A 27,065-nucleotide genomic window follows, 5' to 3' on the forward strand; every position below is an offset into this window, starting at 1 on the left:
GTATGGCTACACTTGGCGTGTTGTCAGATGACATCATCGTCGGCTGACATAATCAGATCGCCGACATATGTCTTTGTTTTGCGGTGATTGGAGGCACGTTTCCGCCCCGGTCGTTAGGTTCGTCAGATCTGCCTCACAGATGTTTGAGATATCAGCTGTGTTTACGACGAGTAACGACAAACAAATGAAAAATAAAGGCCACGCCTCCTGTTGATCTCTTAAAAAAAAACTAATTTCCACCAGGGGGCCACATCAGCAATACCGTTCCCCTTAAAGAGCTGGTTGTAAATCGGAAGATTGTATAGATCGGGGGGCTCCCCAACCTCCGGTCCGCGGACAAGTACCGGTCCATAGGAATTTTTTTTTTACCGGGCCGCAGTGAGACACAATAATTTTTACGAATTTACTTTACTTTACATTCTAAGAAAATCCACCATCCATTTACTTTCTTTATTTAAAGATATTTTGGCGATATTTTAAGCTCCCGCGTGCCACAAAAAATGCCCCGGCCTTGAGTTTGACACATACGCCATATATAATCAGAATTACATTAAAGCATTAAACTGTACGAAATACCCTTTAAAATAATATTAATAATATATATAATTATATTAGAGTGGAAGGGTTCAAAAACTGTGGCTCGAGACGATATGGTAAGCCCCGCCCCCTCTGCCGCCTTTTACACCAGTAACCCTGCTCAACACGACAACAAGCGAAGATCACGCTCCTTCTGACCGTGCTGGGGAAGCTAATTTGGGTATCATTAGCGTGCTACAGTTAGCCATCTCCGTCTTATCGTGTTTTTCTTAATTTACAACTTTGTGAGCGTGCTCAATGGGTTATTTTCCAGTTTTCTGAATTTCCACTACAAATACTTCCTGTTTTAGTATGTGAGAGCATGGTTGCCCAAAGACTGGGTCGCGACCCTTGGGTGGGTCGCAGAAGTTTTTGGGGTTTTTTGGGGATCGTCTCGCATCATGTTTCCCAGGAGTTTACGAATAATTTCTATTGACGTGGGTCAGAAAAAAAGTTTGGGAAACACTGTGTTAGCGCATTGTGGACACAGCGCCACATACAGGCCTGGCATATGTACTACCGGGTTTAAATGCTGACTTTTCTTACACTTACTTAAACACGCTATCGTATTGTATCGCAAGCGTGTAAAGAAAGTAAATTGTTGAACTTGAGACACCAACCCCGGTGGTTCTCAGCAGAACTGCGCACTGACAGGTTCTGTCTTCTTCCTCAGGTGTCGTACGTCATCACCGTGGACAGAAGCGATCGCACGGTTCATCTGGAGAGAAATGAGTAAGTGTTTCAAACCCGTGGTCCACTTTTTCCGCAGGTTTTACCTTGCCCTAGCCTCGGATTTCTGCTTGACTTTGGCGCCCCCTCTGATCTCAAGAATGAAAAAATGACTATTGTAATGATTATTGTAAGCTAACATAGCTAATATATTAGCCTGATCTTGAATGTAATGGTATTTTACTGCCAAATTATTTCAGTAACAACAGGTTTTTTTTCTCATAGCCAAGCTCTGGCCCGTGGGCTCGATATGGCCCGCTGGGCTTGCTAATCCGCCCCGCCAAACAATGTATGGTACGGTTAATGTACGGGTACAGTTAAGACTGACGTCAAGCCTTCCGTTTCACGCCTTACAACAAATCAACTGTAATATCAGTTGTTGCCAATAGGTGGCGGTAGACGTCAAATTTGGCAATTTTTTTTTTTGGGCGGGGTTTAAGTTTAATCTTGTTTATTTTATTCGTATGATTACTAAACCGACCCATTTTGGCTACGAAAAAATTTGACCGACCTAGCTGGTTGCTCGTTAATGAAACCAGATGGTCAGTAGATGCGGAAGGACAATTTCAAAACGGAACTTCCTTAGACGAAGGGGGAAAGGAAGGGTGTCGAAGGGAGACGGCGCGCTGGTGTCACGCTACCTCGCGGTATCTGCGGTTGTTTCAGTGTTTTGGCCTCCGAGCGGAGCTGCGCTCAACGCCGCAATAAAGTTGTCACAATAAGGAGGTCCCTGACGGACGGCAATCTTCAGAGCTTATCCGCTCCCGCTGGCGTTATCGAAAAACCTTGAAGAGTGGAACAACAAAAACCACAGGAGATAGACGCAAAGAAAACACCCCCTGCCCCCGACTACCCCCCCGCCTCCCCACACACACACACAGAAGAGAGCTGAACGTCACTTCCTGTCCTGTATTTCCATGGATGTAAATACCCGGTTTTTTTTACCTTGAGTTGAGGATATTCCAAGTCGGTTATTAAAGTGCTGAGGTGCGCCCTCTGCTGGGTTTGAGGGGTCATTTCAGGGTCGGGCAAATGTTAATTTTTGGTAATTTTACCAGTTGGATGACCTTTTGGGGGTTGGGGGCCGTCACGGGGGACACATGGAAAGACGATCAAAATCTAAATTCACACTAACGTTCACACCTAGCATTTAGCGTGAATAAGATCTCGACTTGTTCTTGGTGGTTTTCCAGACTGCTGCTCCCTGCCGACTTCACCGTGTTCTCCTACAGTCGGAACGGAACGCTAATCACAACCAGACCGCCTGTACAGGTAACACACACACACACACATGCTGGTACAGCAGCCCCTCGGGGGCTTTCAGAGAAAACGTGCGTCCCCGACAGGGTCCTCGACCCCCGGTGTGAGGAACGTGTGAAGGTCGGGCAGATGGACTTCCAGCTCCGTGCTGTGAAGCAGATGGAACAGGCAGCGTGAGCTTGTTTGAACAGACTCTCACCTGGACGGAAGGTTACGGCGTCGTACAGGAGTGTGTTCAAATATCGCCTAATTGGTCCCAAAACTATTATTTTATTATTGCAACATATTTTTTTTCCGTTCGTCAATGGCAGACAGCGACAGACAGAGCAGTTAAATCCTCGTCCACTAGGTGGCAGCAACTAAGAAATGATAATCAGAGCTGTCAGAGGGGGTCTTTGCGAGTGTCTTTTTTTCTTCAAATCCTGCCGCCATATGAGCGTTGTTTTCAACTAAACGGGAGTCAAAATTTTGGTCAATTTAATTGATTTAAAATTTTAAAGAAATTAAATTTATATGTAAAAATTAGGATTTGGAACGCTAACCTTTGCCTTTGCATCGCAGAACCACTGTCAGTACAGAGGCGTCGTTCAGGGTGAGGAGGGATCATCGGTCGCCATGGATATCTGCAGTGGCCTCAGGTACACACACACACACACGTACACACACACTAACACACACTAATACACACACAAATACACACCAAACTCCGTGTCTCTTCCACCAGAGGAGTGCTCCATCTGTCCGACGACAGCTACGGCATCGAACCCCTGGACTCCGACCCGGAGCGACACCTGGTGTACCGCCTGCGGGACGTGAAGTCACAGCCCAGAGGGTGCGGCACGCCGCATGACAACCGCACTGCCGCGGAGCGCGGAGCGGAGGAGATCCACCACGGTCAGCACAGGAGGGTATGTACACACACACACACACACACACACACACACACGTTCTTGTTTACAGTAAACAAACAAGTCGCCTGTCTTGTAGATGAAGCGAGCCATTCTCCATCAGGCCCACTATGTGGAGCTGTTGCTGGTGGTTGACAACAACAAGGTAAGAAAACAAGTGGTTCTCAAACTGTGGTACGCGTTACTCTAGAGCGCACCCTAGTGGTACGCGGGGGAAATTCATATTTTTACATTTGCATTTTCAATTGAATCAATCTGAGAAATTTGAAACTACAATATCAGGTTGCACTTGCAATACCTCATGTGACCACTAGTGGGCCGTGCACCAGCTGTTGTAACACATTTAAATTTTTTTTTTTTGTTGCAGAAAACATTGAAATTAACAATCGTCTGACCCTGAAATTGTCTCTCATCCAGCAGGGGGCGCACCCCAGCACTTCAATAACCATGTTTTGTTTTCCAGTTTAATGCCATGAAAAGAAACGAAACTGCAGTGAGAGAGGAGATGGTTCAACTGGCCAACCTGGTGGACAGTGTGAGTACAGACACACGCACGCAAGTGTCGCAAGTTTCTTCTCCGTCGCTGTTGATTGGCTGACAGTCCGTCCGGTCTCTTGTTCCAGATCTACGTGCAGCTCAACATCCGGGTGGTGCTGGTTGGCCTGGAGATCTGGTCTCAGCAGAACCCCATCAGCATCGAGGGCGGAGCCGGAGACGTTCTGACCAGATTCACGCAGTGGCGAGAGAAGGAGCTGGTCCCTCGACGGCGTCACGACTCGGCACAACTGATCCTGTGAGTAAAACAAACGCACCTTTTACTTTTTTTTTTTTTTTATACAAGGTCTAGAATTGTCCCCGTCCCTTTAAGGGGGCAAAAAAAAAACCCGACCCCTTGACAAGTGTTGTCGCCCCCTGCAGGAGACAGGGGTTTGGAGGGACGGCAGGGATGGCCTTCGTCTCCACCATCTGCTCCAGGAGTCACGGCGGAGGAATCAACGCGGTATGTTCGATCCCAACATCCTGCTGCTGGGATCGAACGGAAAGTCGCTAACTCTCTCTCTCTTTCTGTCGTAGTTTACGAACAACAACCTCCCCTCGTTTGCCTCCATTTTGGCCCACGAATTGGGCCACAACCTCGGTATGAACCACGACGACGGGCGCTCCTGCAGCTGTCCGGTGAACGCCTGCATCATGAACTCTGGAGCCACGTAAGACACACACACACATTCACACACACACACACACAGTGACACACACAGCTCATTAAAACAGTTCCTCCCCCTCCTCCTCCCTCTTCCTCCCCATCTCCCCCCCTTGTCTCTCCGTCTGCAGAGGCTCCAAAAACTTCAGCAGCTGCAGCGCCGACGACTTCGAGAAGATGATCATAATGACGGGAGGATCCTGTCTCCTCAACGTCCCGCATCCTGACGAGGCCTACAGCGCCCCCTACTGTGGAAATGGGCTGGTGGACGTAGGAGAGGAGTGTGACTGTGGATCACAGAAGGTGTTTTTTTTTTTTTTTTTTTACAATATGCTATCTTTTTTTTTTTTTTACAAACTTGTTATCACTTCATTTTTAAATTTTAAATATGTATGTATATATATGTATGTATGTATATATGTATATGTATATATATATGTATAGATGTATATATATTGTATATATATTATATAATTTATTTTATTTATTAATTACGTGTGTGTGTGTGTGTGTGTGTGTGTATTCAGGAGTGTGAGAAAGACCCTTGCTGTGAGTACCAGACCTGCAGACTGACGTCTGGATCTCAGTGTGCTTTTGGAGAATGTTGTCACAAATGTCAGGTAAAAAACAAATTATCTTGAATCTTTATGGAATGAGTTATTATTAATTAAGGATCCTTAATGAAACCTTACGTTCACTGTTGATGTGAACGGAGTGAGCTTGTCAGTGAGGTGAAAGTTGAAGGTTTGATTCTGGAGACTATTCCTCTCCCCCCTGTGGTACGAACATCTGTGAGAAATGAAACCTACAGAAATATATCACTCTGAAGGATCAGGAACGTGATTGGACCAGATGGTGCCTTCACATCTCCACTGAGTCTTGTTTCTGTTTTCATAAGAAAACTGTGTTGTGTTGTTGTGTAGTTCCTTCCTGGTGGAACCGTGTGTCGCTCTGCACCGGACGAGTGTGATCTGCCGGAGTACTGCAACGGATCGTCCCCCCTCTGCCAGAGTGACGTCTTTGTCCAGGTGACGCCTGAAGCTCTCTACCTGCACATTATGAATTATGAATTCAATATATATGTATGTATGTATATATGTATGTATATACAGTATATGTATATATGTATGTACAGTATATATGTATATATGTTTGTATATACATATATATGAGATATATATATATATACATACATACAGTATATATACATACATACAGTATATATACATACATACAGTATATATACATACATATGGGATATATATATATATACATACATACAGTATATATACATACATATACATACATACAGTATATATACATACATATGGGATATATATATATATATACATACATACATACATACATATACACATACAGTATATACATATATATATACACATATCAATGTGTTTGTATATATGTGTACATGTATGTGTACTAAAATATAAGAAGCATTTTTATTTCAGTGAAATGTGGTCACTTCTGTCCCTCACCTTAACTCCAAATGTGTGTTTGCGCTTTAGAACGGCGCCCCCTGCAGTAACCAGCGGGCCTACTGCTACAATGGGAAGTGTCAACACTACGACGGACAGTGTCAGGCCATCTTTGGACCCAGTACGTAACCCAGACTTTCACATTGATGATGATGTGTGAATACACAGACATACACACACCGAGTCGAGAGTTTTTCCACGTACTCTTCCTCTCCTCCTCCTCCTCTTCCTCAGAGGCGAAGGCTGCTCCTGACATCTGTTTCAAAGACGTCAACAGCAAAGGCGATCGCTTCGGGAACTGTGGTCCTCAGAACTACGGCTTCAAGAAGTGCGAGAGCAGGTACGCGCACTCTAAACTTAGTCCCGCCCCCACCTCCACCTCCGATTGGAGGGACAACCGTGGAGAGGGAATTGACTCTTGTCCTTCCTCGTCCTCCTCCGTAGACATGCTCTGTGCGGAAAGCTGCAGTGCTCCAACGTTCAGACACCCGGCGACGACGTCAAGACCATCTTCGGCATCAAGCCGTCGTACATCATCACCGCCCCAGCCGGGGCCAAGTGTTACGGCGTGGACTTCCAGCTGGGATCAGATGTCCCCGATCCAGGCATGGTGAATGAGGGAACCAAGTGTGGGGACAACAAGGTGAGGACGTGAGGAGGTGGACAAGAACGTCCAGACACGAGAACGTGGAGGTGTTAAAGACCTTTTTTCATCTTTTTCCTCCTCTTCTTCTCCTTCCTCTCCTTCTTATTCTTCCTCTTGCTCTTCCTCTTCTTCTTCCTCTTCTTCTCCTTCTCTTCCTCTTCCTCTTTTTCTTCCTCTTCCTCTTTTTTCTCTTCCTCTCCTTCTTCTTCCTCTTCTACCTCTTCTTCTTCATCTTCTTCCTCCTCTTCTTCTTCCTCTTCTTCTTCTTCCTCTTCTTCTTCTTCTTCTTCTTCTTCCTCTTTTTGTTCTTCCTCTTTTTCTTCCTCTTCTTCTTCCTCTTTCTCTTTTTGTTCTTCTGCTTCTTCCTCCTCCTTTTTCTTCCTCTTCCTTTCCTCTTTTTTCTCTTCTTCTTCCTCTTCCTCTTTTTGTTCTTCCTCTTTTTCTTCCTCTTCTTCTTCCTCTTTTTTTTTTTCCTCTTTTTCTTCCTCTTCTTCTTCTTCTTCTTCCCCTTCTTCGTCTTCCTCTTCCTCCTCTTCTTCAGGTGTGTTTGAACTTTGAGTGCCGCAGCGCCGACGTCCTCAACTTCGACTGTGACGTGGACAACAAATGTCATGGACAAGGGGTGAGACACATTCGGCCCTGGACCTCATGGTCAGCTGTTCGACTCCATCACTCACTTTCTCTCTCTCTGACTGTCTTTCTCCCCCGTCACCACTAGGTGTGCAACAGCAACAAGAACTGTCACTGTAACTACGGCTGGGCTCCGCCCTTCTGTGAGCTCAGTGGATATGGAGGCAGCGTGGACAGTGGACCCACCTGGAATGGTACCCTGACCTTTGACCTAGGCATTTTTTACGTAGACATTACAGTATTAGTTCAGGTTCAAATCTAGAACGCCTGCCGCCGCGTCGACCCGGTGGACATGCTCGGTACTGCTCTTGAGTTTGACCGTGACCTCTGCGTGCCCTCAGATAAGGACACGTCCCTCAGAGACGGTCTCCTGGTCTTCTTCTTCGTCGTTCTCCCGCTGCTAGCTCTGGGCGTGTTTGTTTTCCTGCGCCGAAATGAGCTGATGAGGAGATTCGGACTGAGTCGCAGGAAGAGGTCGCAGGGATTCCAGTGAGTGTCTCACACACACACATTTTATTTATTTATTTATATTATTGTTATTATTATTTTGTTGTTTTGTCTTTGTGTTTATTTGCATTAAAATCAGTAGACGTCTAAAACGTCTTTATCATTGTGTTATGTCGCCCTCTGGTGCTTCGCTTTTAACATGCTTTCTCCGCACCTCCGTGTAGCGAAACATTTAAATTTATCTCAGAAATGTCATTATATTATGAACTAGCTTTTATTTCGAAATATAAGATTGTTAATGTCATAATTCTTTTTAAACAAGGGTCACACAAAAGGAACGCGACGGAAGAAGCGAGTTTAGGCCGGTTAGCCTGATGCTAACTTAGCATTCCAGCTAAAATACGTAATAGCGGCCATACGAAAGTTAAACCAAAGGACTAAAGGTAATATAGTAGCAATAATAACGATATTAAAAATAAGTATTATTATTATAAAATAACAATTGTAATAATTATTAATATTATATCTTGAAAAAAAGGGACAAAGCCGAAAGGAAAAGAAGAAGCTATCTCGCTATCATTATTAATACGTACGCAGATATACACAGTAGTATTTGTTCCGTGTGTTTTGTACAGTATTGTTGGTCAGAAACTTTTCTTTTACTCCAAAGTTTCTGTAAATCTTATCATGTTGCGACAACTTCTGTCACTGCTGAGTCTGGAACTTTTTTTTATTACATTCTGTCTTCAGAGCTGATGGAGTATCTTCAGCCAACTCCAACACCAGGGGGCCCCCTCCTCGGTCACAGCCTCCGCCTGTTCCCCGACCTGGCAACATCGTCAGAGATGGGGTAGGACATTATACCAGATGAACCAGTACGCTCGTCGAAGCTGCTAGTAATAATAAAAAAACAACAACAACTAACCTGTAGAGAAGTTAACAAACAGACGGGCTGGTTAGTTCTCCCTGGTCCAGTAGACGGGGTTCACAACATTGGTCTATGTCACGGACTGGGTTCATGTGAGTGATCGTAAAGGTGCAGCAAAAAAACAAAAAAAAGGTACTGAAAATTAAACTAGTACTTTTAATTAAGCTAGTACTGAAAATGCAACTAGTACTGAAAATTAAACTAGTACTGTTAATTAAGCTAGTACTGAAAATATAACTGCTACTGTCAATTTAACTAGTACTGTCAATAAAACTAGTACTGAAAATGAAACTAGTACTTTCAATTAAACCAGTACTGAAAATGAAACTAGTATTGTCAATTAAACTAGTATTGGAAATGTAACTAGTACTGTCAATTAAACTAGTACTGAAGATGCAACTAGTATTGCGAATACAACTAGTACTGTCAATTTAACTAGTACTGAAAATGCAACTAGTACTGAAAATTAAACTAGTACTGTTAATTAAGCTAGTACTGAAAATATAACTGCTACTGTCAATTTAACTAGTACTGTCAATTTAACTAGTACTGAAGATGCAACTAGTACTGTGAATACAACTAGTGCTGTCAATTAGACTAGTACTGTCAATTTAACTAGTACTGAAAATGCAACTAGTACTAAAAATGCAACTAGTACTGACAAACTAGAAACTGAAAATGTAACTCGTGCTGTCAATTAAACTAGTACTAAAAATACAACTAGTACTGAAAATTAAACTAGTACTAAAAATTAAACTAGTACTGTCAATTTAACTAGTACTGAAAATGCAACTAATACTGTCAATTTAACTAGTACTGTCAATTAAACTAGTACTGTAAGCTAAACTTACAGGCTGGTTTTCTGTCCTCTCTGTGGGATCATATAAAATGTTGCTGACCTTTTCTCTGTGACCCTGTACCATAAAACCTGAGACCCACTACCGGTCCAGGGGTTGGGAACCTCTAGATTAAAAAGCAGCTGTGTGTAATCATCAAACATTAACATATTAACATTCTCTGCTCTCTCTACCTTTGAAGCACAACGCTCAGCTGCTGCCGCCACACCAGGTAAAATACTTCTACTGCAGTACCCCCCCTAGTGGACAGAACTGCACCGTGACACAGAAAAATAATATTTAGGTTTGGCACATCAGTCCAACTGTGACGTTTGTTTGCTAATTTATCAATATGATGATTCCTGTTTTCTGACACCAGGTGGTGGAGACCAGCAGGACCGCTCCAACCTACGCACTCAGGCCGCCCCCGCCCCCTATGTGAGAAAGAAAAAATCACTCCGCACGACACTTCATTTTCAGAAATCTGCACTGACATAGATTTAAACCTCAACTCGGGTCATTTCGTTTATTGAAGAAAAATATCAAATTCCACTTCAAACCACTAGAGGGAGCTCACGCACCACCCGGGTTGCGCAAACCATAGTTACCATAAAGCACCAGGAATGCAACAGAGGAGCAAAATTATTTACTTAAATGTAGGAGTTTTTGTTTTAGTTTAGACTAGGTGTGTCAAACACTTGGCCCGGGGGCCACATCTGGCCCACGAACCCCTCAAATTTGGCCCATTACTAGATGTCAATTATAAAAAATGTCATGATTGATTTTTTTTAAGAATTTATTTTTATTTTGTTTCTTCTCAGAAAAGCAAAACCATCGCCTGCAGCTCAGCCTCTGATGCCACAAAGATCGGCCCCCGCCCCACCTGTTTAACCACCTGTTTAATCTTCGATGGTCCAGCGTGTTCTTCGACTTCTTTAAAGCTAGTTGATTTGGAAAAAAAAACAAAAACAAAACAATTCTGCAGTAGTGATGGCAGCTGGCCGGTCTCAGAGTTGGACCCAGAACTGGACTAGGATCTGGGCCGCGGCCCGGACCAGGACCAGGACCTGGAACAAACAGGAAGCAACAACTTCTTCTTCTTTTTCTGTCTGCTTCTGTCCATTTTTTCGAGAAACTCAAAATCCACGACGCATCACCTGTCACCAAACCGTCGTTGGTAACGTTAAAAAAAATCTGACACTTTCTATAACTTGGATCACGTGAGCTCTCAGCTGACCCCTACTGGTTCAGTCTGGTATTAGCGTGATATTATTATCACTAAATGCCGTCTTTTTTTCTTTTTCTTATTTTCTTGATTTTTTTTTTTTTAAAAAGCACTGATGCCATCAGATTGCAGCCCCGCCCCTCTGCTCTGCACTGTCATAGGAATGTAACACCCCTACTCCCCTACCCTCAACCCCCACTACCCCCGGTGCTTTTCTCCAGAATTGTAAAAAAACAACAGTGTATGCAACATGATCTAGAGCTCTGGGTTCCAGCGTTTTTTGTAGACCTGGACCTGGACCTTGACCCGGACACAGACCTGGACTGCGACTCGGACCCGGAAACGGGCCTGGACCTGGACCTTCACTGTGATGTGGATGCGATGGTATGTCAGCGTCACCAGGAGTGTTTCCAGGACGTCTCCTGTGGAAAGGGTTCAATTTGACGTGATGAGTTTGGACACTGGACTCTTCAGCGACCAGGACAGACATGTTTGTGCGATGAACTTCTATCTACTATCGTTATCATGAATAATAACAATAATGGTATTTTTGAGCGGTGGTTGTATCAGGTACTGACTCTGTCGTGCCTGCTTCACTGTAAAGGATCGTTCTACTGCGGGAACACAGACGGTTCTCACTAAAGTCGTATACGAATTACGTAAAAAATAAAATAAAATCAGGATGCATTACAGGAGTTCCTGATCCAGGTGGCGACCTTTGTCAGTACGTCTGTAGATTTTTAATACCAAAAAGTAAAAAAAAAAAAACTCCCATGAATCCTTACGTGAGAAAACGTTCTTACGACTTCATTAACGTCATCGAATGTTCGCGCGTAAACGATTCGGCGTTGTCACCCACAGCTGCTCTTATCACAATAACGACAGTACTAGTTGAATTCCTATTTAAGGTATTTTCAGGACAATAAGTCGCTCACTAGTGCCCCCTAGTGGTTGTCAGTGTGAAAATAACAATATATTTTGAATATATAAGTCACAAACCTAGCCAAAGGATAAAAAAAACATGACTTTTCAGTTATAGCACTGCACTTCCCTGCCTCCAGGTGGTGCCACACCATGCCACGCGCAATGCTACCAGCCAATCAAATCAAACATGTGGCCTCAGTCCGGGTTTCTGTTTAAAATTTAAAAGTCGATTTAGCAACTTTATGGTTGCTGTTCTACGAACAGTTCCGGAACCGTACAGTGGACTATGACTACAGCTGGTACATCAACTGGTGTGGGGTGCCACTCTCACCCACCTCACCCTCGACTCCCACCTCTATTTTTCCTAGAGGGAGCCCAAGTGCCCCCGGTGGTACGTGTAGCTTAGTTTGAGAACCACTGTCCGTCTCCAGGGTGACTGCATAATGTGAGGTTTCCAAGAATCGGACTTGAACCCCGTTACTTGAATTTACAATCAATACTGTGGTTTAGTTGTTCTGGAAAATTCAATTTTTTATTTTTTTTGTGCACATATATTAATTGCATTCAATCAGATCTGAGGTCATTTTTAAAAGCGATTTCAATATGTTATTTTTTACGCCTTGAAACGATGTTACGTTTGTGTCGACGTATCTGTCGGGAAGTAAAAACAAACAAAACAAACCATCGTTTACATAATTCGTCAAATGTCCAATCATTTCACTTCTCTTCATTAAAGAGAGAAAAAAAAACCCAACTGTCACCGAATGTATTATTTATATATATATACAAATAAAATTTTATTAGTTTGTGAGAAGTGTGTCAACTTTCTTGTTTCGTTTTCGTGGCCTTTTGCAATTTCATCATTTAAAAAAAATTGTTTTTTTTTACTAAATTTTTTTTAATTTACATAAATATACACTCAAATATACATGCAAACAAAATAAATATACATTCAAACATATAAATAAACATACACTCAAACATACAAATAAATATACACTCAAATATAATGACATTGGTCATTTTTTTAAAAAAAAAAGTTTTTTTAACAATTTACACATTTTACAATTTGTTATAAAAAATTACCCGTTTGATCGTTAACCGTTGCGTTCGTTTTTGTGAAAATATCAGTTTATTACACGTTAAGATGATACAAAAAATGTCCAGGGAAATATTCAAATAATTTACTCACGAAAAAACTTAAAGATTTATTTCTGTCTCTTTTACAGCAAAAAGAGGTTAAAAAATATTGTATTATCGTTTTAATGATTTTGTGTACCCTCAGGATCCAGCAGGGGGCGTCGAAGATCCGTCTGTTGCAGTTGCATCTTCCGGCGCATGTACAGTACGTGCATAAAATATTTACCTCGCTTCGGTCACATGAGGGCGATGTTGATTTCTTGGAAAGAGATATCGAGTCCCAGTGAGAAGAAGAGACGTCCGCGGCTGATAATTACGTTAATAATCAGCGATCTTATCCGCTGTTTATCGGTGTCACGACAACAACGCGATAACAACGACGTTGTATCGACATCACCTCCATGTTGTTGTATCAGCGGTTTATCGGCGTCTATTAAACGTTTATCACCAATATCTGTGTGAGTGCGCATGCGCGTGAACTGATTAATCTACCCGATTTACTTAAGTTGACGTGACAGTCCAACACCGGGTCACGGATCGTTGATAACGGACCACGCGCACAGAGAGAGAGAAAGAGAGGGAGAATACAGAAAACGTTAACATATCCGGTATTTTATTTTGAAAAATCCTCATCAACTCGCCGTATTTTTTTTTCCTTGTGAAATAGTTTGCCGTGCGTCGTAAAGCAGACCAAAAAAACTGAGACCGATTTTTTTTTTTTAACCATGTCGAGAAGCCGTGACGAACCGCTGCAGCAGCTCGAATTAGTCGGTCAAAGTTGCCGTCGGTTTTATGGGTCGGTCATAAAGCAGCGTATAAAAAGCCGCAGGTGAAGGGGGGAGGCAGAGTCAGAGGGGAAGCGACTGTTCCAGGGGTGAGTTCTGCTCCCGTTGCCTGTCTACGCCGTCGTCCAATCAGCGTCTCTGGTCACCAAAAAAAAAAACAAAAAAACAAGTTTAATCAATTAACAATATTGAAATATCCAACCGTAACAACCGGGGGTTCCCGCCTTTGCCGCTGCAATCGCTGCTGTTTGTGTCGTGTTGCCATGTTGTCATTCAGTGTTTCTTCCTGCAGATGAAGCTGTTTCTGCTGCTGCTGCTGCCGGCCGTGCTGGCTCTGTCCTCGGCCAGTCTTCAGGACATCGTGAAGAAGAGTTCACAGCGCAGGAAAGGTAAACGATGACGTCACACCCGAACAGTTGACCGTCGACCGTTTTTTTAAAAATATTCGATAATAAAACGGCGGTTTCCTGCAGTTTCTCTCCTGAACCCCGCCCTGGAGGACCTGGAGCCTCAGCCCAATGTTGACAACGTGGTGTCCCCCCTGGCCCCCGCTGACCTGGAGCAGCAACAGGAAGTGCCCTCCTCCATGTTCGGCGATAACGTGAACCTGGAGTGGCTGACGTGGGAAGGCGCCTTGCCAAACGGCGCCGTCTCCATCTACAACGGCTACACCGAGCGCACCGACTACGTCTGCAAGTACAAGTGCGAGACCGGCTTCTACAACCCCAGCTTGGGACCCTACTGCCGCTACCCCTATGGAGACCGGGAGTACTACGCCCCTGAGTTTGAGATACTGGCCAACAAGGACAACTTCGAGTTCCTGGAGTGGAAGGAAGGTTCCTATGGATCGGTGCCGAAACATTCCGTCCAGGCATCTACGTGGGCAAGAACAAGTACGGTCTGGGCAAAGTGGTCCCGCAGTTCGAGGCCTTCTTCCTGCCGTGGGAGGGCGACGAGTACTGGTACAAGAAATACCAGGTGCTGACCATCAACAGAGACGCCTACACGCAGCACATCAGCGACGTCAAGTACAACATCGACGAGGTCGCCATCTTCCAGTTCCCCCCCGAGACCATGCAGATCTCCGGGGTCACCAACAACGAGTGCCAGACCGTGTCGAAGACCGTCACCATCTCGAAGGTCACTGAGGTGGAGACCACGTGGAACATCGGCCGCGGAACCATGCTGGGCATCACGGGCAGCATCACGGCTAAAATCCCCCTCCTCGGCTCCGGGGGTATCGAGCTGAGCGGCGAAAAGACCCTGCAGTTCACCAGAGGAACGACCAGGGTGGAGTCCCTCAGCCATTCCGTGTCCGTGGAGCTCACCGTGCCCCCCAACCACAGCTGCAAAGTCCGCATGGAGGGGCGCAAGATGAAGGCCGACATCCCCTACACCGCCCGCCTGAGCCGCACCTACCGCAACGGAGACACCCAGTGGACGTCCATCTCCGGGACGTACGACGGAGTCCAGATTAACGAGGTGCGGGCGGTGGTGGACCGCTGCGAGCCTGTGGCCGACGCCAAGCCGTGTCCGTGAGAGACCATCGGACGAAACGACAACTGGTGTTTGTGAAAGAAATCTCGTAAAATGTTCTCGCAATAAAACTGAGACGTGAATAAAATCTGTTGTTGCCTGTTTTCACCAACTCCTAAAATACGACCAGAATACGACCACTAGAACAGAGAACTACGTATTCCAATCTATGCTATGCTAAGCTAGCTATCATTGTTTCAAACAGCTGGAAATAAAATGTATTTCACTCCATGGTCAGATACATGAACGAGGACGCAAACATACAAATAAATATACACTCAAACATACAAACAAATATACACTGAAATGTATATGCAAACATACAAATAAATATATACTCAAACATACAAAGAAATATATATGCAAACATACAAATAAATATATACTCAAACATAAAAATAAATATACTTGCAAACATACAAATAAATATACACGCAAACATATAAATAAATATACACTCACACACAAGCAAATATACACTCAAATATACATGCGAACATACTAATAAATATATACTCAAACATAAAAATAAATATACTTGCAAACATACAAATAACACGCAAACATATAAATAAATATACACTCAAACATACAAATAAATATATTTGCAAACATACATATATTTGTTCTAAATATATTGTGTTATATGTGAGTAAAGTTGCTGCGTTTGGTCGACTATCGGAGACACGGTTCATCACATCAGTCTTTACTCCGACTCTATAGACAGAGATAGTGCAGTTTTGCCAGTGACCTCTGACCTTGGCCTCAATCAGCGGGAAATAAACGAACTGATAATAAGGTTACGTCTCAAGGACACACGCGATGCCCGGGGATGCAGCAGACTCAGCGATTGTTTCGACGATACAGCGTCGTCTCTCGGGTTTGATCTTGGCAGCCGGCGACGTTGCGCAACGTCTTAATCAATGAGTCGCTGTTGCGGCGGACGCTAATCAACGCTTATCAGAGCGCCTTCTGTCTCTTCATCGATGAGGAAAGAGCCGCAGCACTTTGGACGGACCGGCAGATACGGGACGTTCACCTGGTACTTTACACCAGCTCAGCAGAGGAAGAGCCAGGGGGCGGAGCCAGGGAAGAACCTTGAGGTTATCACTATCACCGTGTATGCCGTTCTGATAGGCAAGCACGTCCTTATTGAGGACAAGGACGTTCCGATGTCAGAATGACACGTCGACCTTCAACTGGGACCGAATATTGACGAAGAACTGAAGGACAGTCGCTGGAGGTTCTTTCCGGCGTGGTTGCACGACTGTCGCATTTCACGTCGATGTCAGGTGACGCCCCCTGCTGGTCAGTGAGATGTGTATTGTATCACAATAGTCAATATTTCCCATTAAAGCCTAGTGAAGCGGTGGGAGAGCGGGCAGAACTCTTGCCGTACAGCACGAAAGGTCACCGTTCTAATCCCTGGTGCTAACTGAGGGTCTTTTTTCCTACCGTCTCCATGGTTACGCCCCCGGTCGTTGATGGGTATTCAGACTAAACTAACCATAGGTGTGAATGTGAGTGTGAATTTTTTGTTGGTCTCCAAATGTCCCCAGGGGGTGTTACCCTGCTCCCAGAACTCTGCGGGATTGGTTCTAGCGCCCCCTGTGGTCTTACAGGGGATAACATAGTACTATATTTATTAATATTAATTAAATATAATTAAAATGTATTCAATATCTTCTTGACCTTAATTATTCCAAATCTCTCAATATATATTGCGATTAATCGTGATTGGTCGTGACTAATCGCAATCATACTCCTGCAACACAAACCCAAATAACGTGATGTGATGTATGTGTTTTCGCACCTGTTTATATTTCTGACGAATCCATATCTAATATAGCCAAAATAATTACGTGAAAAATATATCAAACTCCAAACTGATAGTGCCCGCGCAGTGGCTCGTCCTCGAACACCACAGGCTGCTCACGGTGCTGTTTTATTGAAGGGGTGTTATCACTGTGTGTGCAGGTTTAAAACCCTGCTCAGGCTTAAGGCGAGTCACTGCCGCGGGAAAACCTGTCGAGGTAACAACTGTTTTTTATACAAATATCTGGAGAGGCTTTTATTTTGAAAGAACCTTTTCGTCGTTTCTTCATTAATTCGCTTTAATTAATTAATTTTTATCGCGTAAACAGAACGGTCCTGTCTGTAGAATTATTCATTAACTTAATATTTTCTAGTTTAGTCGATCTGGATCTGGACGGTTAATCGAGGAAAAAAAAATCCTCATATTTACGTAAGTATTATGGCTCTAAACCACTAAATTTTTTTTTTTTTTGCGTTTTTCTATGTGTCCAGATGAGGGCGTCTGTGGCTGTTGTCCTGACCGTGCTGCAGCTCTGCGGTCCGGCGGTGCTGTCCAACCCGCTGCTCTTCGTCTCCGAGGTGCAGGGCGGACAGGAGGAGCCCAGCAGTAAGTGACGTCATCGTCATCACCACCATCACCTGCTGTTACAACAGTCTGAGCGTTCCACATTAAGAACTGGAACCAGGAAGTAGAGACAGTTCTAGTCAGTAAATCTGTTTTTGTTTTTCCAAACAATGATTAAAACCAGTGATGTCCGACAATATCGGACCGATATTAGCATAATTGTGTAATGAAATGAAAAACCCAATAACGCATGTGACGTGTGCCCTAAAAATAGTTTTGGGGGAGATACGGACGGATGTGCAGTGTATGTAAAAAGTCGCTAGATGGCAGTATTGTAGCACTTTTTATTACCTCAATTAACTCAATACAGTTTAATAGTATTTAAATTACGGGTGTGGGGGGACAGGGGGCGCACCACTGTCCCGGACATTCCTAATTATAATAATTGCAATTTTTTTTCTCCCTTGTTTTACTTGTGCAGAGCTGTGGCTGAACTCCACGCTGGAAGAAGTCGTCCCTTCTCTGGAACACGTCGGCCCCCCTACCATCAGAGATCCCCCCGAAGCTGGGGAGCGGTCGGACTCCTTCCCCATGTTTGGTGAACACGTCAACCTCAAGTGGGTCACATGGAATGGCTCTCTCCCCAACGGCGCGGTGGCGATCTTTAACGGCTACACCGAACGTACCGACTACGTGTGCAAAGTCAACTGCGAGGCCGGCTTCTACACCGCCAGCAAGGGCGCTCGGTGCCAGTACCCGTACGCCGACAAGGAATACGCCTCCTCAAAGTTTGAAGTGCTGGTCAACGTGGACCACTTTGAGTTCCTGGAGTGGGTTGAAGACTCCTACGGATCCGCTCCTCAGTACTCAGTGAAAACCTGCCTGGACCGGGACATCTACGTGGGGAAAAACAAGTACGGCCTTGGAAAAGTGGTGACTCAGCACGAAGCCTTTTTCCTGCCCTGGGAAGGCGACGAGTACTGGTATAAGAGTTACCAGGTCCTGGCCATCAACAGGGACAGCTACAGTCAACACATCTCTCACGTGGAGTACGGCATTGACCAGATGGAGCTGTTCCAGCAACCCCCCGAGGCTCTGAAGATCACCAAGGTCACCAACCTGGAGTGCAGGGACGTGGCCAAAACAGTGACGCTGAAGAAGACCAGCACCGTGGAGAAGTTCTGGGACATCGGCAGAGAGACCCGTAACGGTTCCATCTCGACCATGAAGGCCAAGGTGCCCATCATCAGTCCAGCAACGGTGGACCTCACCAAGGAGCAGACGGTGACCTTCTCCGAGGGCACGACCACCGTGGAGTCCATCAGCCACTCCGTCGCCGTGGAGCTCCAGGTCCCGCCCAACCACTCCTGCGCCGTGAGGATGGACGGACGGAAGATGACGGCCGACATCCCCTTCACCGGCAGACTGAGCAGGACCAACCACAGAGGAGAAACCCACTGGACCTACATCACCGGCACCTACAACGACCTGAGCGTGGGCGAGGTCAACGCGGTGGTGGAGCGGTGTCAGCCCGTGCCGGATGCCGTTCCCTGCAAATGATCACAGGACTCGACGACTCCAGTTGTTGAGTTTGAGTTTGACCGAACCGGCAACAGCTCGTCATGTTCATCAAATAACAAAATAAAACAAACAAAAGTCTAAAAAGTCTTGAATCTTTTTCTAAAATATTTATTTAAATCGTTAAATCGTAGAAAAAAAAAGATCAACTTTATTTAGGAACTTTTATTTATTTTGTCCCTGCGTTAGTCTCAATTTTTATTTTTATTTTTCAAAATTAGGTACTACGAGATTGCGCCGCTAGATGTCGGTGTAGCCCAGAGAGTAGAGAAAACCCGGAGGCTGCGGTTGTCTCTATTTGAACTCGTTGGCGTCTGTGACAGAACGGCACGAGCAAGGACAAGCTAATAGTTGAATTAGTGGAGATTATTTTCTTAAAACACACACAAAAAAAAAAAACACAAAACACGGGTGTCGTTGTTAAAAAAACGTTAGCTAGTGGCCACGTCTTTCGCTAACTTCCGTGCTTATTTAAGTGGTTGTCAGGTGGTTGAGTGATTTCATACGGGGCACAGTTTTGGATGCTAACGTTGAAGCTAACGAGCTTAGGGGAGTTCGCGTCGATATTGGGGGAAAAGTAGCTCTTGTCAAAATGCGAAACCTTATCATATTAATTATTCGTCTTCGGTAGTAATATACCTAGTGTCGATATTTAAGTAAGTCGTTTACTTAGTACAGTTACGTCACTATTTCAGTGGGTTAGCATTGTCTTATGAAACCTAAGGCGCTTTATCAACCGCTGCTTTCCTTATTTCGCTGTCTGAAAAAGTTGCTCGACGTGGCCGCCATGCGACGACTTTTGAACAGGGTTATCAACAGAGTTTTGTTGAGCAATTTGTTCAAGCCGACAATGGAGATAGGAGCGGAAATCCACGCACACAACCGCCGAAAACTGGTAAGAAAACGTTCGGTTTATTTTGTTTTTTGACTGACAGCCACGAATACGAATTATGTGATAAAAGGGACATGGGGGCCGGGACGAGACACCGGATGTGTATATTTATGCTCCCTTATGTCCCTTAAGGGGCTCCGTACTCATCTAATACATACAAGAATGACAGGTTTTATGAAAGTACAATACAAAATAACAATACCGTAATAACGGTAATAAATAGCGTTGTTGTGATTTTTTTAACGTGCTTGTTTTGCTGTGTTTTTTTTGTGAATTTTATTATTATTTTTTATTTTAAATATACAAAAAAAAGATTTTTTTTCTCCTATGATTCGGCTTTATCAGATAAAATAATGTGAAATAGTCGCCTCGTCTTATAACCGTTGACATGTGCTGATAGTTGTCTGGTGGTCGCTGCACGACCGCAACAGCAGAGGGCGCTATGGGCAAAGGTTCTGACATTTTCCATCCTAGTTTGTGTTGCTGAAATGTTTTTTGTTTTTGTTTTTTTCTTGAAACTGCTTGACAACTTGATCTCATTGTTATGGTTAATGACCAACTAGTGGTAAAATTCCAAATTGCTAATTCCGATATTCCACTATAATTTTTTTTTAGAATTTAAAAAAAAAAAAAAAAAATTCAACAGATTTTGTTGTTGTTGTTGTTTATTCTGGTCATTACGGTAACCGGAAATGCCTCTCTGATTCCTTTATGGTCATATCGTTCTCTGCTCTGCTTTTTACTTTAAAAAATGTTAAACTATTTAAATGCTTTTACTTTGAAAATGTGTGATAAGAAGTAGCTACGGTGTAGTTTTTATTTTTACGTATGGGTAATGAGAAGCACTTTTGCAGTACTTTCACAGGTGGGTTGATACCTGAGGCCTGATGTCTGACATCTAACGCATTAATTCATTACTTAATCGCAGACTGATGAACGGCACCTGGTCAGCTGAGTACACATCAGAGTACACATACGTGTGTACTTTGCTGTGACATTACTTCAGTGCGTATCTTCTACTGTAACCCTGCTACACTGACCTCCGTGTACTCAAAAGCTCAGTGTTCAAAGGGTCGGAGTACAATGTTGACAGTGTCCGACGGCGACGGCCGCCGACGCCACGTAGCCGTCCCCGTCGGTACAATGCCCTCCATAGACGCCGATGAATCGGTGCTAGGCAGCGAGGCTACTCGCTCTGGGCTGGTCCGCACTGATAAAGTCAACGCTTTTTATTCCGGAACACGATTGAATAAAAGTCATCTTCGTAAAAGTATCGCAAAAAAGTAACGCAGTAAAAAGTGTTTTGTTATCCCCTACTGTATGCGTATGCAGTACTATTCGTAGTATGTACTGTAGTAGACCTCTGCAATTTTTGTTCAGTTTATTCACGAGTCAAACTGGGATCATTTAAAGCGGTGGTTCTCAAACTGTGGTACGCTTGCCGCCGGTGGTACACTAGCGCTCTCTAGTGGTACGTGGGGGAAATTCATATTTATATATATGCTTTATTCTAATGTTGGTCATCATGGTGGTGCAGAGTATAAAAAAAAGTTTGAGAAGCACTGATTTAAAGCATTGTTGCCCAAAGATTAGGGTCGCGACCCTTAGGTGGGTCGCACGATTTTTTTGGGGGGTCGTCTCGCATAATGTGTCCCGGGAGTTCACGAATAATGTCTATTTACTTTGGTCGCCAAAGTTTGTGACTTTCAAAATATGGGTCCCCCCCTCCCCCAAAAAAAAGCGTACCACAGTTTGAGAACCACTGGGTTAAATGTTATTGAAATAGTGACACGTCATTTTAATGAGGTTCTCGTTCCACGTGTGCCCCAGGTGGTGGGACTGGGCAACCCTGGAATGGACGGTACCAGACACAACGTTGGCGCGGCGGTGCTGGGAGCTCTGGCTGCGCGGCTCAGCGCAGCTGACCGCTGGCGCGGCAATAGACACGTGTCGGGTGAGGTCATAACTTTAGACGTCCAGGACACTGGGGTGGTGCTGCTGCGACCTCGTCTGATGATGAACATCAATGGAGTGTCTGTGGCTAAAGCAGGTGATGTCACTGTCAGGAACGCACAAAAAAATATATGATTATATATGTTTATATATTCTCATTGTATTATATATATATATTTCCAATGCATGTTATTTATACACACTGTGGGGAAAATATTTTAGTTTCACTGAATTATCTCGTGTGTAAAATCAACATCTTATTCTTCCTCTTCTTCTTCCTCTCCTCCTTCTCCTTCTTCTTCGTCTTCCTCTCCTACTCCTCCTCCTCCTCCTTCTCCTCCTTCTTCTTCTTCTTCTTCTTCTTCTTCTCCTCTTCCTCCTCCTCCTCCTCCTCCTTCTCCTACTTCTTCTTCTTCTTCTTCTTCTCCTTCTTCTCCTGCAGCTGAAAAATATGGCGTCCGGGCTGAAGACGTCCTCCTTGTTCACGATGACCTGGACAAACCTTTGGGCAAGATGGTCATCAAACATGGAGGGAGTGCCAGGTTGATTTTCCTTCATTACGTCTGTGGTTCTGTTGTGTTCTACACCAGCGGCCCCAAACCTCCGGGTCATGGACCGCTGCTGGTCCGTGACCCGGAGGTTTGGGGACCACTGTTCTACGCTACTGTACTGTGAATGAAGAAAGTATAATTGTGGAAAATGTTAAAAAAAAAAACATATACAATGACCTCTGACCTTTTCCTTGCAGAGGTCATAATGGCGTCCGCTCCTGTGTTGACTGTCTCCACACTGATGTAAGTTTAAAAAAAATTTTTTTTTTACCAATATTCATAGTCCGGGGTGGGCCACATGGTGGAGGAGGGGTTGATGCATATATGTGTATGTATATGTGTGTATGTGTATACACACATATATACATAAATGTGTACATATGTGTGTGTGTGTATGTATGTATATATATATATATGTATATATATACACATTCAGTATGTACATATATGCATATATATGTATATATATATATATGCATATACTGTATGTACATGTATGCATATATATGTATACATATATACACATATATGTACATATATGTATACAAATATACACATATATGCATATGTGTGTATATACAGTATATATATACACATATGTACATATATGTATAAATATACACATATACACATGTATGTATATATATATTTAAATATATTGTATTACTTGTATATGTTTTCTATATTTTGAGTCCACTGAATAAACGTACATGAACCTTTGCAGTCCCTCAGGTTGAACACACTTCTTCTGTTTCCGGTGCAGGTGATGCCAAGGCTGCGCGTCGGCATCGGTCGGCCGACGGGGAAAACGACGGTGGACCGTCACGTTCTAGGACGCTTCTCGTCGGAGGAGCGGAAGATCCTGGACTCTGTCCTGGTCCAGAGTGTGGACCTCATCCTGTCCCTGCTCTCCCCTCTGGAATCCCCAAAGAATTCCCAGCCTGGTCAATCCTCCTTCCCACCAGCAGGGGGCAAACGTGCAGCACAGAGCAGTCATAAAGACAAGCCTTTGGACTGTGTTACTGCTGCTCAGAGCTGACCTTTGACCCACCCAGGACAAACGGACCCCAGCTCTGTCCGGTCTTTAAATTATTTAAGAAATTTTAAAGAAGAAAAAAAGTTGAATCTCAAAAATAAAATCCTGACTTTCTTAGCAACTTTTTTTTTGTCATTTTAATCGGTATTTACAAATGCATTTATTCTACCGATCCTCAATATTTAAATTTTAGAGCGTTATATCTCAGGATGTAACAATACACTCAACTAACGATACGATACCTGATTTTTTTTTTTTCACACGATACAATTTTATCAAACAAAAAAGTTCTTCCCATGTTCTGTTTCCACACCTGAACGTCTGGGTTTAATAGTGGGTCACAACCAACGTTTTTAGGCGTATACCGCCACCTACTGTTCTATAGTGTGTAGTGTCGCGGTATGACCAGCGACTTTTTTGAGATAACGCCATCTACTCCTCACACCTTGTTCCGCGATTAATTTTTTATTTCAACTGATCAGAATTGTCACGCATTTGTATCGATTACTAACCGATTTACGTCCGTAGTTATATCTAAAAAAACTTCCGCAGTTGGACCTTGATTAGCTCAATTTCTTGAAGATGTTTTTTTAACGTCACGATTCCCGGAATTCTATAACGCAACGTTCGTATTTACCTCTTGTTTCAAGTACCGCCGGGGATACCTTGAACCGTACTTTGAGAACCACCACCTTGTATATATATTTTTTTTCTCCTTTTTTCCCCTTTAACTCTGCTGTCGCTGCCACTAGCCAATCAGCGACCTTGTTGCTGTTCCCCCTATCGGTTTCTCCTCATTATTGTCCCGCTAATTAGACTTTTGGTCAATTAGTCTGCTCAGATCTTTTTTCACTGAGTCAAGTGGTGCCAAGGGGTAGTAGGGAGGATCCGGGGGTGTGGATGTGGAGGGGGCCGACGAAAGAGGCTGAAACAGGCCTAAATGAAAAGTGTTGGTACAAAAGAAGCGAGTAGATGGCGATGGAGCGCAGAGGAGAAAGAAAAGCCGGCGAGAAACAAAAGGAGGCAAACTTTGTTTCGACGGGTTTGTTTGGAGCCTTCTGTCCTGCCAGAGGACACAAAGACCGTGGGTACACACTTGTGAACACAGGGAGGTGGGGGCGGTGGGGGGGGTTGACCACCCACCCCTCACCCACCCTCCCACTTTCTTTGCGCTGACCCCGAGGAGTCACTGTCCGCCTCCGTCAGCCCCACTTTCCCAGCACCTTCGTCGCTGGTCGACCTAAAGCAGCGGCTTCAATAACTTTTCTTCTGCTGAGGTCAAAGGTCAGCTCTTCAGGCTGGACAACCAGGACCCTGGATTTATTAAAGACTGATTGAATCGCCCACCACCTCCACCACCCGTGGGAGCTGCTCCCAGTAACGGTGTCCCGGTGTGGGGCTGACGCCACAGAAACGTTAGCCCGACTTCACACGCTGTAGTGACCAGTGAATTTTCTGATGTCATAATGTGCGAGTTTGGAGTCAAAAAGTTCTAAGACGAGGAACAAAGCAACTGGATTTTAGTCTGTAGTCGACCTCAAGTGAGCTGCGACTGCAGCTACTGGCTAAAATAAAATTTAAAAAAAAAAAGTTTTTTGTTTAATATAAATACTGTTAAATAAGAGTGTAAAAAAAAGTAAATCTGGATTTTTATTTTTTTTCTCATTTTTAAATGACTATTTTGGTTGAATTAGCAAAGTTAAAAAAAAAAAATTCAAGGACATTTTGTTTGTATTTGGTGTGTGGGCTGGAAGTGGTCCACAGGCCAGGAGTTTGGGACCGCTGCCTGGAACTTTTTTTTTTCCAGACCTCACAATCAATTAGATAAAAAATAAAAAATATAATATTTCAGTCCAACTCAAAGATTATTAATGTTTTCCTGAATTTTATTTAAAAAAACATTTCTTCTTCTTCTTCTAACTTGTCATTTTCCAACTGTTATTTTCTAAAATTCTTCTTCCATGGATTTCACTGGAGATGGAACTCGGAAAAAAAGCAACAAATCGAGTCGAAATTTGTTCAGTGTTGCACCGATCTGAACATGACAACATATGGTCACGTCATTTTTGCGCCACCTATGCTTTTTTTTTCTTTACCATTAAAACGTAATTTCGTTTTTTTTTTAATTTTCAAAAAATTGTTTTATCACAACTGACGAAGTATTTAAAAAAAAACTACGACACCGTATTTAATATATTTCAGTTAAGATAATTACGTTTGAGAAAATGAAAATATTGGAAATTAAAACATTTTTAATGTTTAAAGATTGGATTAAAAATCCGCAATTTACTGAGGGAGCGAAAGTAGAACCGCGATATAGCAACGTAAAACTTTTCACGTTATAATGTCAAAACTTATCACGAAATAACGTAAAACCGTATCACGTAATAACGTAAAACCTATCACGTTATAACGTCCAAACTTATCACGAAATAACGTAAAACCGTATCACGTAATTACGTAAAACTTATCACGTGATAACGTCCAAACGTATCATGTAATAACGTAAAACGTATCACGTAATAACGTAAAACTTATCACGAAATAACGTCAAACTTACCACGAAATAACGTAAAACTTATCTTATCACGAAATATCGTAAAATGTATCACGCAAATTTTTGTTTTTCTCAGTGTGACATTTTTTTTAACCAAATTCACCATCACTACATCGATGTTTCGACGAAGTTCTTCTGACTTCTCGATCTCGGTACAATTATAAAAAAAAAAACGAAAAACGAAAGAAAAAAATCTGGAGGAAATGAGATCATTGTGTCTTTAAGAGGTTTGTTCACTTGCAGCTGCTCTCTCTCTTTCTCTCTGTGTGTCTCTCTCCCCCTCTCTCTCTCTCCCTACTCCTCCCCTCTGGGCACAATGGCCATTTATCATCACTCCTGCTGCGCGCGTGAGTGCGCGCGCCAGGACCGGCATCTCCTCCCTCTCTCTCCTCCCTGCCTCCCTGCCTCCCTGCCTCTCTCTCCCTCCCTACCTCCCTCCCTGCCTCTCTCTCTCCCTCCCTCTCTCAGTGACACATTCTCCGACTCGCATTCCTGGAGGAGCCCCAGAAAAAGGCCTCCTGCTCGGGCCACAGGGAGAGAAGGAGCGGGAGCGAGACGGAGGAAACGGCGGCGTTGATGACGATGATGATGATGCTGATGATGCTCCTCGCATCCCCGAACATCCGGGGTGTGTATAGGAGGTGTGAGGAGATGGGGGACACACATGGCTGCGACCGCCTGACCGTCCTCCTCTTCCTCCTCTTCCTCCTCCTCCATCTGCCTCCTCCTCCTTCTCCTCCTCCTTCTCCTCCTCCTCCTCTTTTCCCTCCTGCCTCTGAACGAGTGTTGCGTTCACTGGTCTCTGCACTGGAACTACACGCACAGGAGCAGGTGATGCGCGATGATCCCCG

General features: G+C 43.9%; 4 protein-coding genes across 8 annotated transcripts in view; all 4 read left to right on the top strand.

The window, feature by feature from the left end:
- Positions 1-12,617, top strand: part of adam9a (ADAM metallopeptidase domain 9a) — a 17,775-nt gene extending 5,158 nt beyond the window's left edge. For 2 of the 4 annotated variants that reach the window (XM_008336498.3, XM_025053127.1), the window contains 22 exons: positions 1,250-1,308; positions 2,499-2,577; positions 3,127-3,203; positions 3,290-3,473; positions 3,553-3,618; positions 3,937-4,008; positions 4,097-4,266; positions 4,392-4,473; positions 4,548-4,681; positions 4,806-4,977; positions 5,202-5,294; positions 5,598-5,702; positions 6,201-6,291; positions 6,405-6,510; positions 6,615-6,813; positions 7,358-7,438; positions 7,535-7,640; positions 7,788-7,935; positions 8,644-8,743; positions 9,860-9,889; positions 10,037-10,095; positions 10,479-12,617. In XM_008336498.3, the coding sequence (XP_008334720.1) occupies positions 1,250-1,308; positions 2,499-2,577; positions 3,127-3,203; positions 3,290-3,473; positions 3,553-3,618; positions 3,937-4,008; positions 4,097-4,266; positions 4,392-4,473; positions 4,548-4,681; positions 4,806-4,977; positions 5,202-5,294; positions 5,598-5,702; positions 6,201-6,291; positions 6,405-6,510; positions 6,615-6,813; positions 7,358-7,438; positions 7,535-7,640; positions 7,788-7,935; positions 8,644-8,743; positions 9,860-9,889; positions 10,037-10,095; positions 10,479-10,548 (2,283 nt within the window). In that variant the 3' untranslated portion in view covers positions 10,549-12,617. The remainder of the gene's footprint in view (positions 1-1,249; positions 1,309-2,498; positions 2,578-3,126; positions 3,204-3,289; positions 3,474-3,552; positions 3,619-3,936; positions 4,009-4,096; positions 4,267-4,391; positions 4,474-4,547; positions 4,682-4,805; positions 4,978-5,201; positions 5,295-5,597; positions 5,703-6,200; positions 6,292-6,404; positions 6,511-6,614; positions 6,814-7,357; positions 7,439-7,534; positions 7,641-7,787; positions 7,936-8,643; positions 8,744-9,859; positions 9,890-10,036; positions 10,096-10,478) is intronic. The other 2 variants (XM_017043150.2, XM_025053128.1) reach the window with 2 other exon arrangements.
- A 1,095-nt stretch (positions 12,618-13,712) lies between these two features.
- Positions 13,713-15,355, top strand: LOC103398021 (natterin-3-like). Its single transcript, XM_008336500.2, is given in 4 exon segments — positions 13,713-13,820; positions 14,024-14,120; positions 14,205-14,600; positions 14,603-15,355. Coding segments are annotated over 3 exon segments (1,161 nt in total). The 5' UTR covers positions 13,713-13,820; the 3' UTR covers positions 15,271-15,355.
- Positions 15,356-17,214: 1,859 nt separating this feature from the next.
- On the top strand, positions 17,215-19,277 carry LOC103398022 (natterin-3-like). The gene is made up of 3 exons (XM_008336501.3): positions 17,215-17,300; positions 17,575-17,689; positions 18,129-19,277. Exons 2-3 carry the CDS (start codon positions 17,575-17,577, stop codon positions 19,205-19,207), a joined length of 1,194 nt encoding a protein of 397 aa, XP_008334723.1. The 5' UTR covers positions 17,215-17,300; the 3' UTR covers positions 19,208-19,277.
- A 238-nt stretch (positions 19,278-19,515) lies between these two features.
- On the top strand, positions 19,516-23,778 carry ptrh1 (peptidyl-tRNA hydrolase 1 homolog). 2 transcript variants are annotated; one of them, XM_017042939.2, is made up of 6 exons: positions 19,516-20,120; positions 21,948-22,167; positions 22,513-22,612; positions 22,819-22,864; positions 23,385-23,402; positions 23,508-23,778. In XM_017042939.2, the coding sequence occupies exons 1-6, from the start codon at positions 19,938-19,940 to the stop codon at positions 23,658-23,660; spliced, it is 720 nt and encodes a 239-aa protein (XP_016898428.1). In that variant the 5' UTR covers positions 19,516-19,937; the 3' UTR covers positions 23,661-23,778. The 2 variants fall into 2 exon arrangements, with proteins under 2 accessions (XP_016898428.1, XP_008334725.1); XM_008336503.3 differs by having other exon boundaries at positions 19,523-20,120; positions 23,385-23,778.
- Positions 23,779-27,065: the final 3,287 nt, after the last annotated feature.

The sequence above is a fragment of the Cynoglossus semilaevis genome, chromosome Z, assembly GCF_000523025.1.
Source record: "Cynoglossus semilaevis isolate Cse_v1.0 chromosome Z, Cse_v1.0, whole genome shotgun sequence".
Lineage (NCBI taxonomy): Eukaryota > Metazoa > Chordata > Actinopteri > Pleuronectiformes > Cynoglossidae > Cynoglossus > Cynoglossus semilaevis.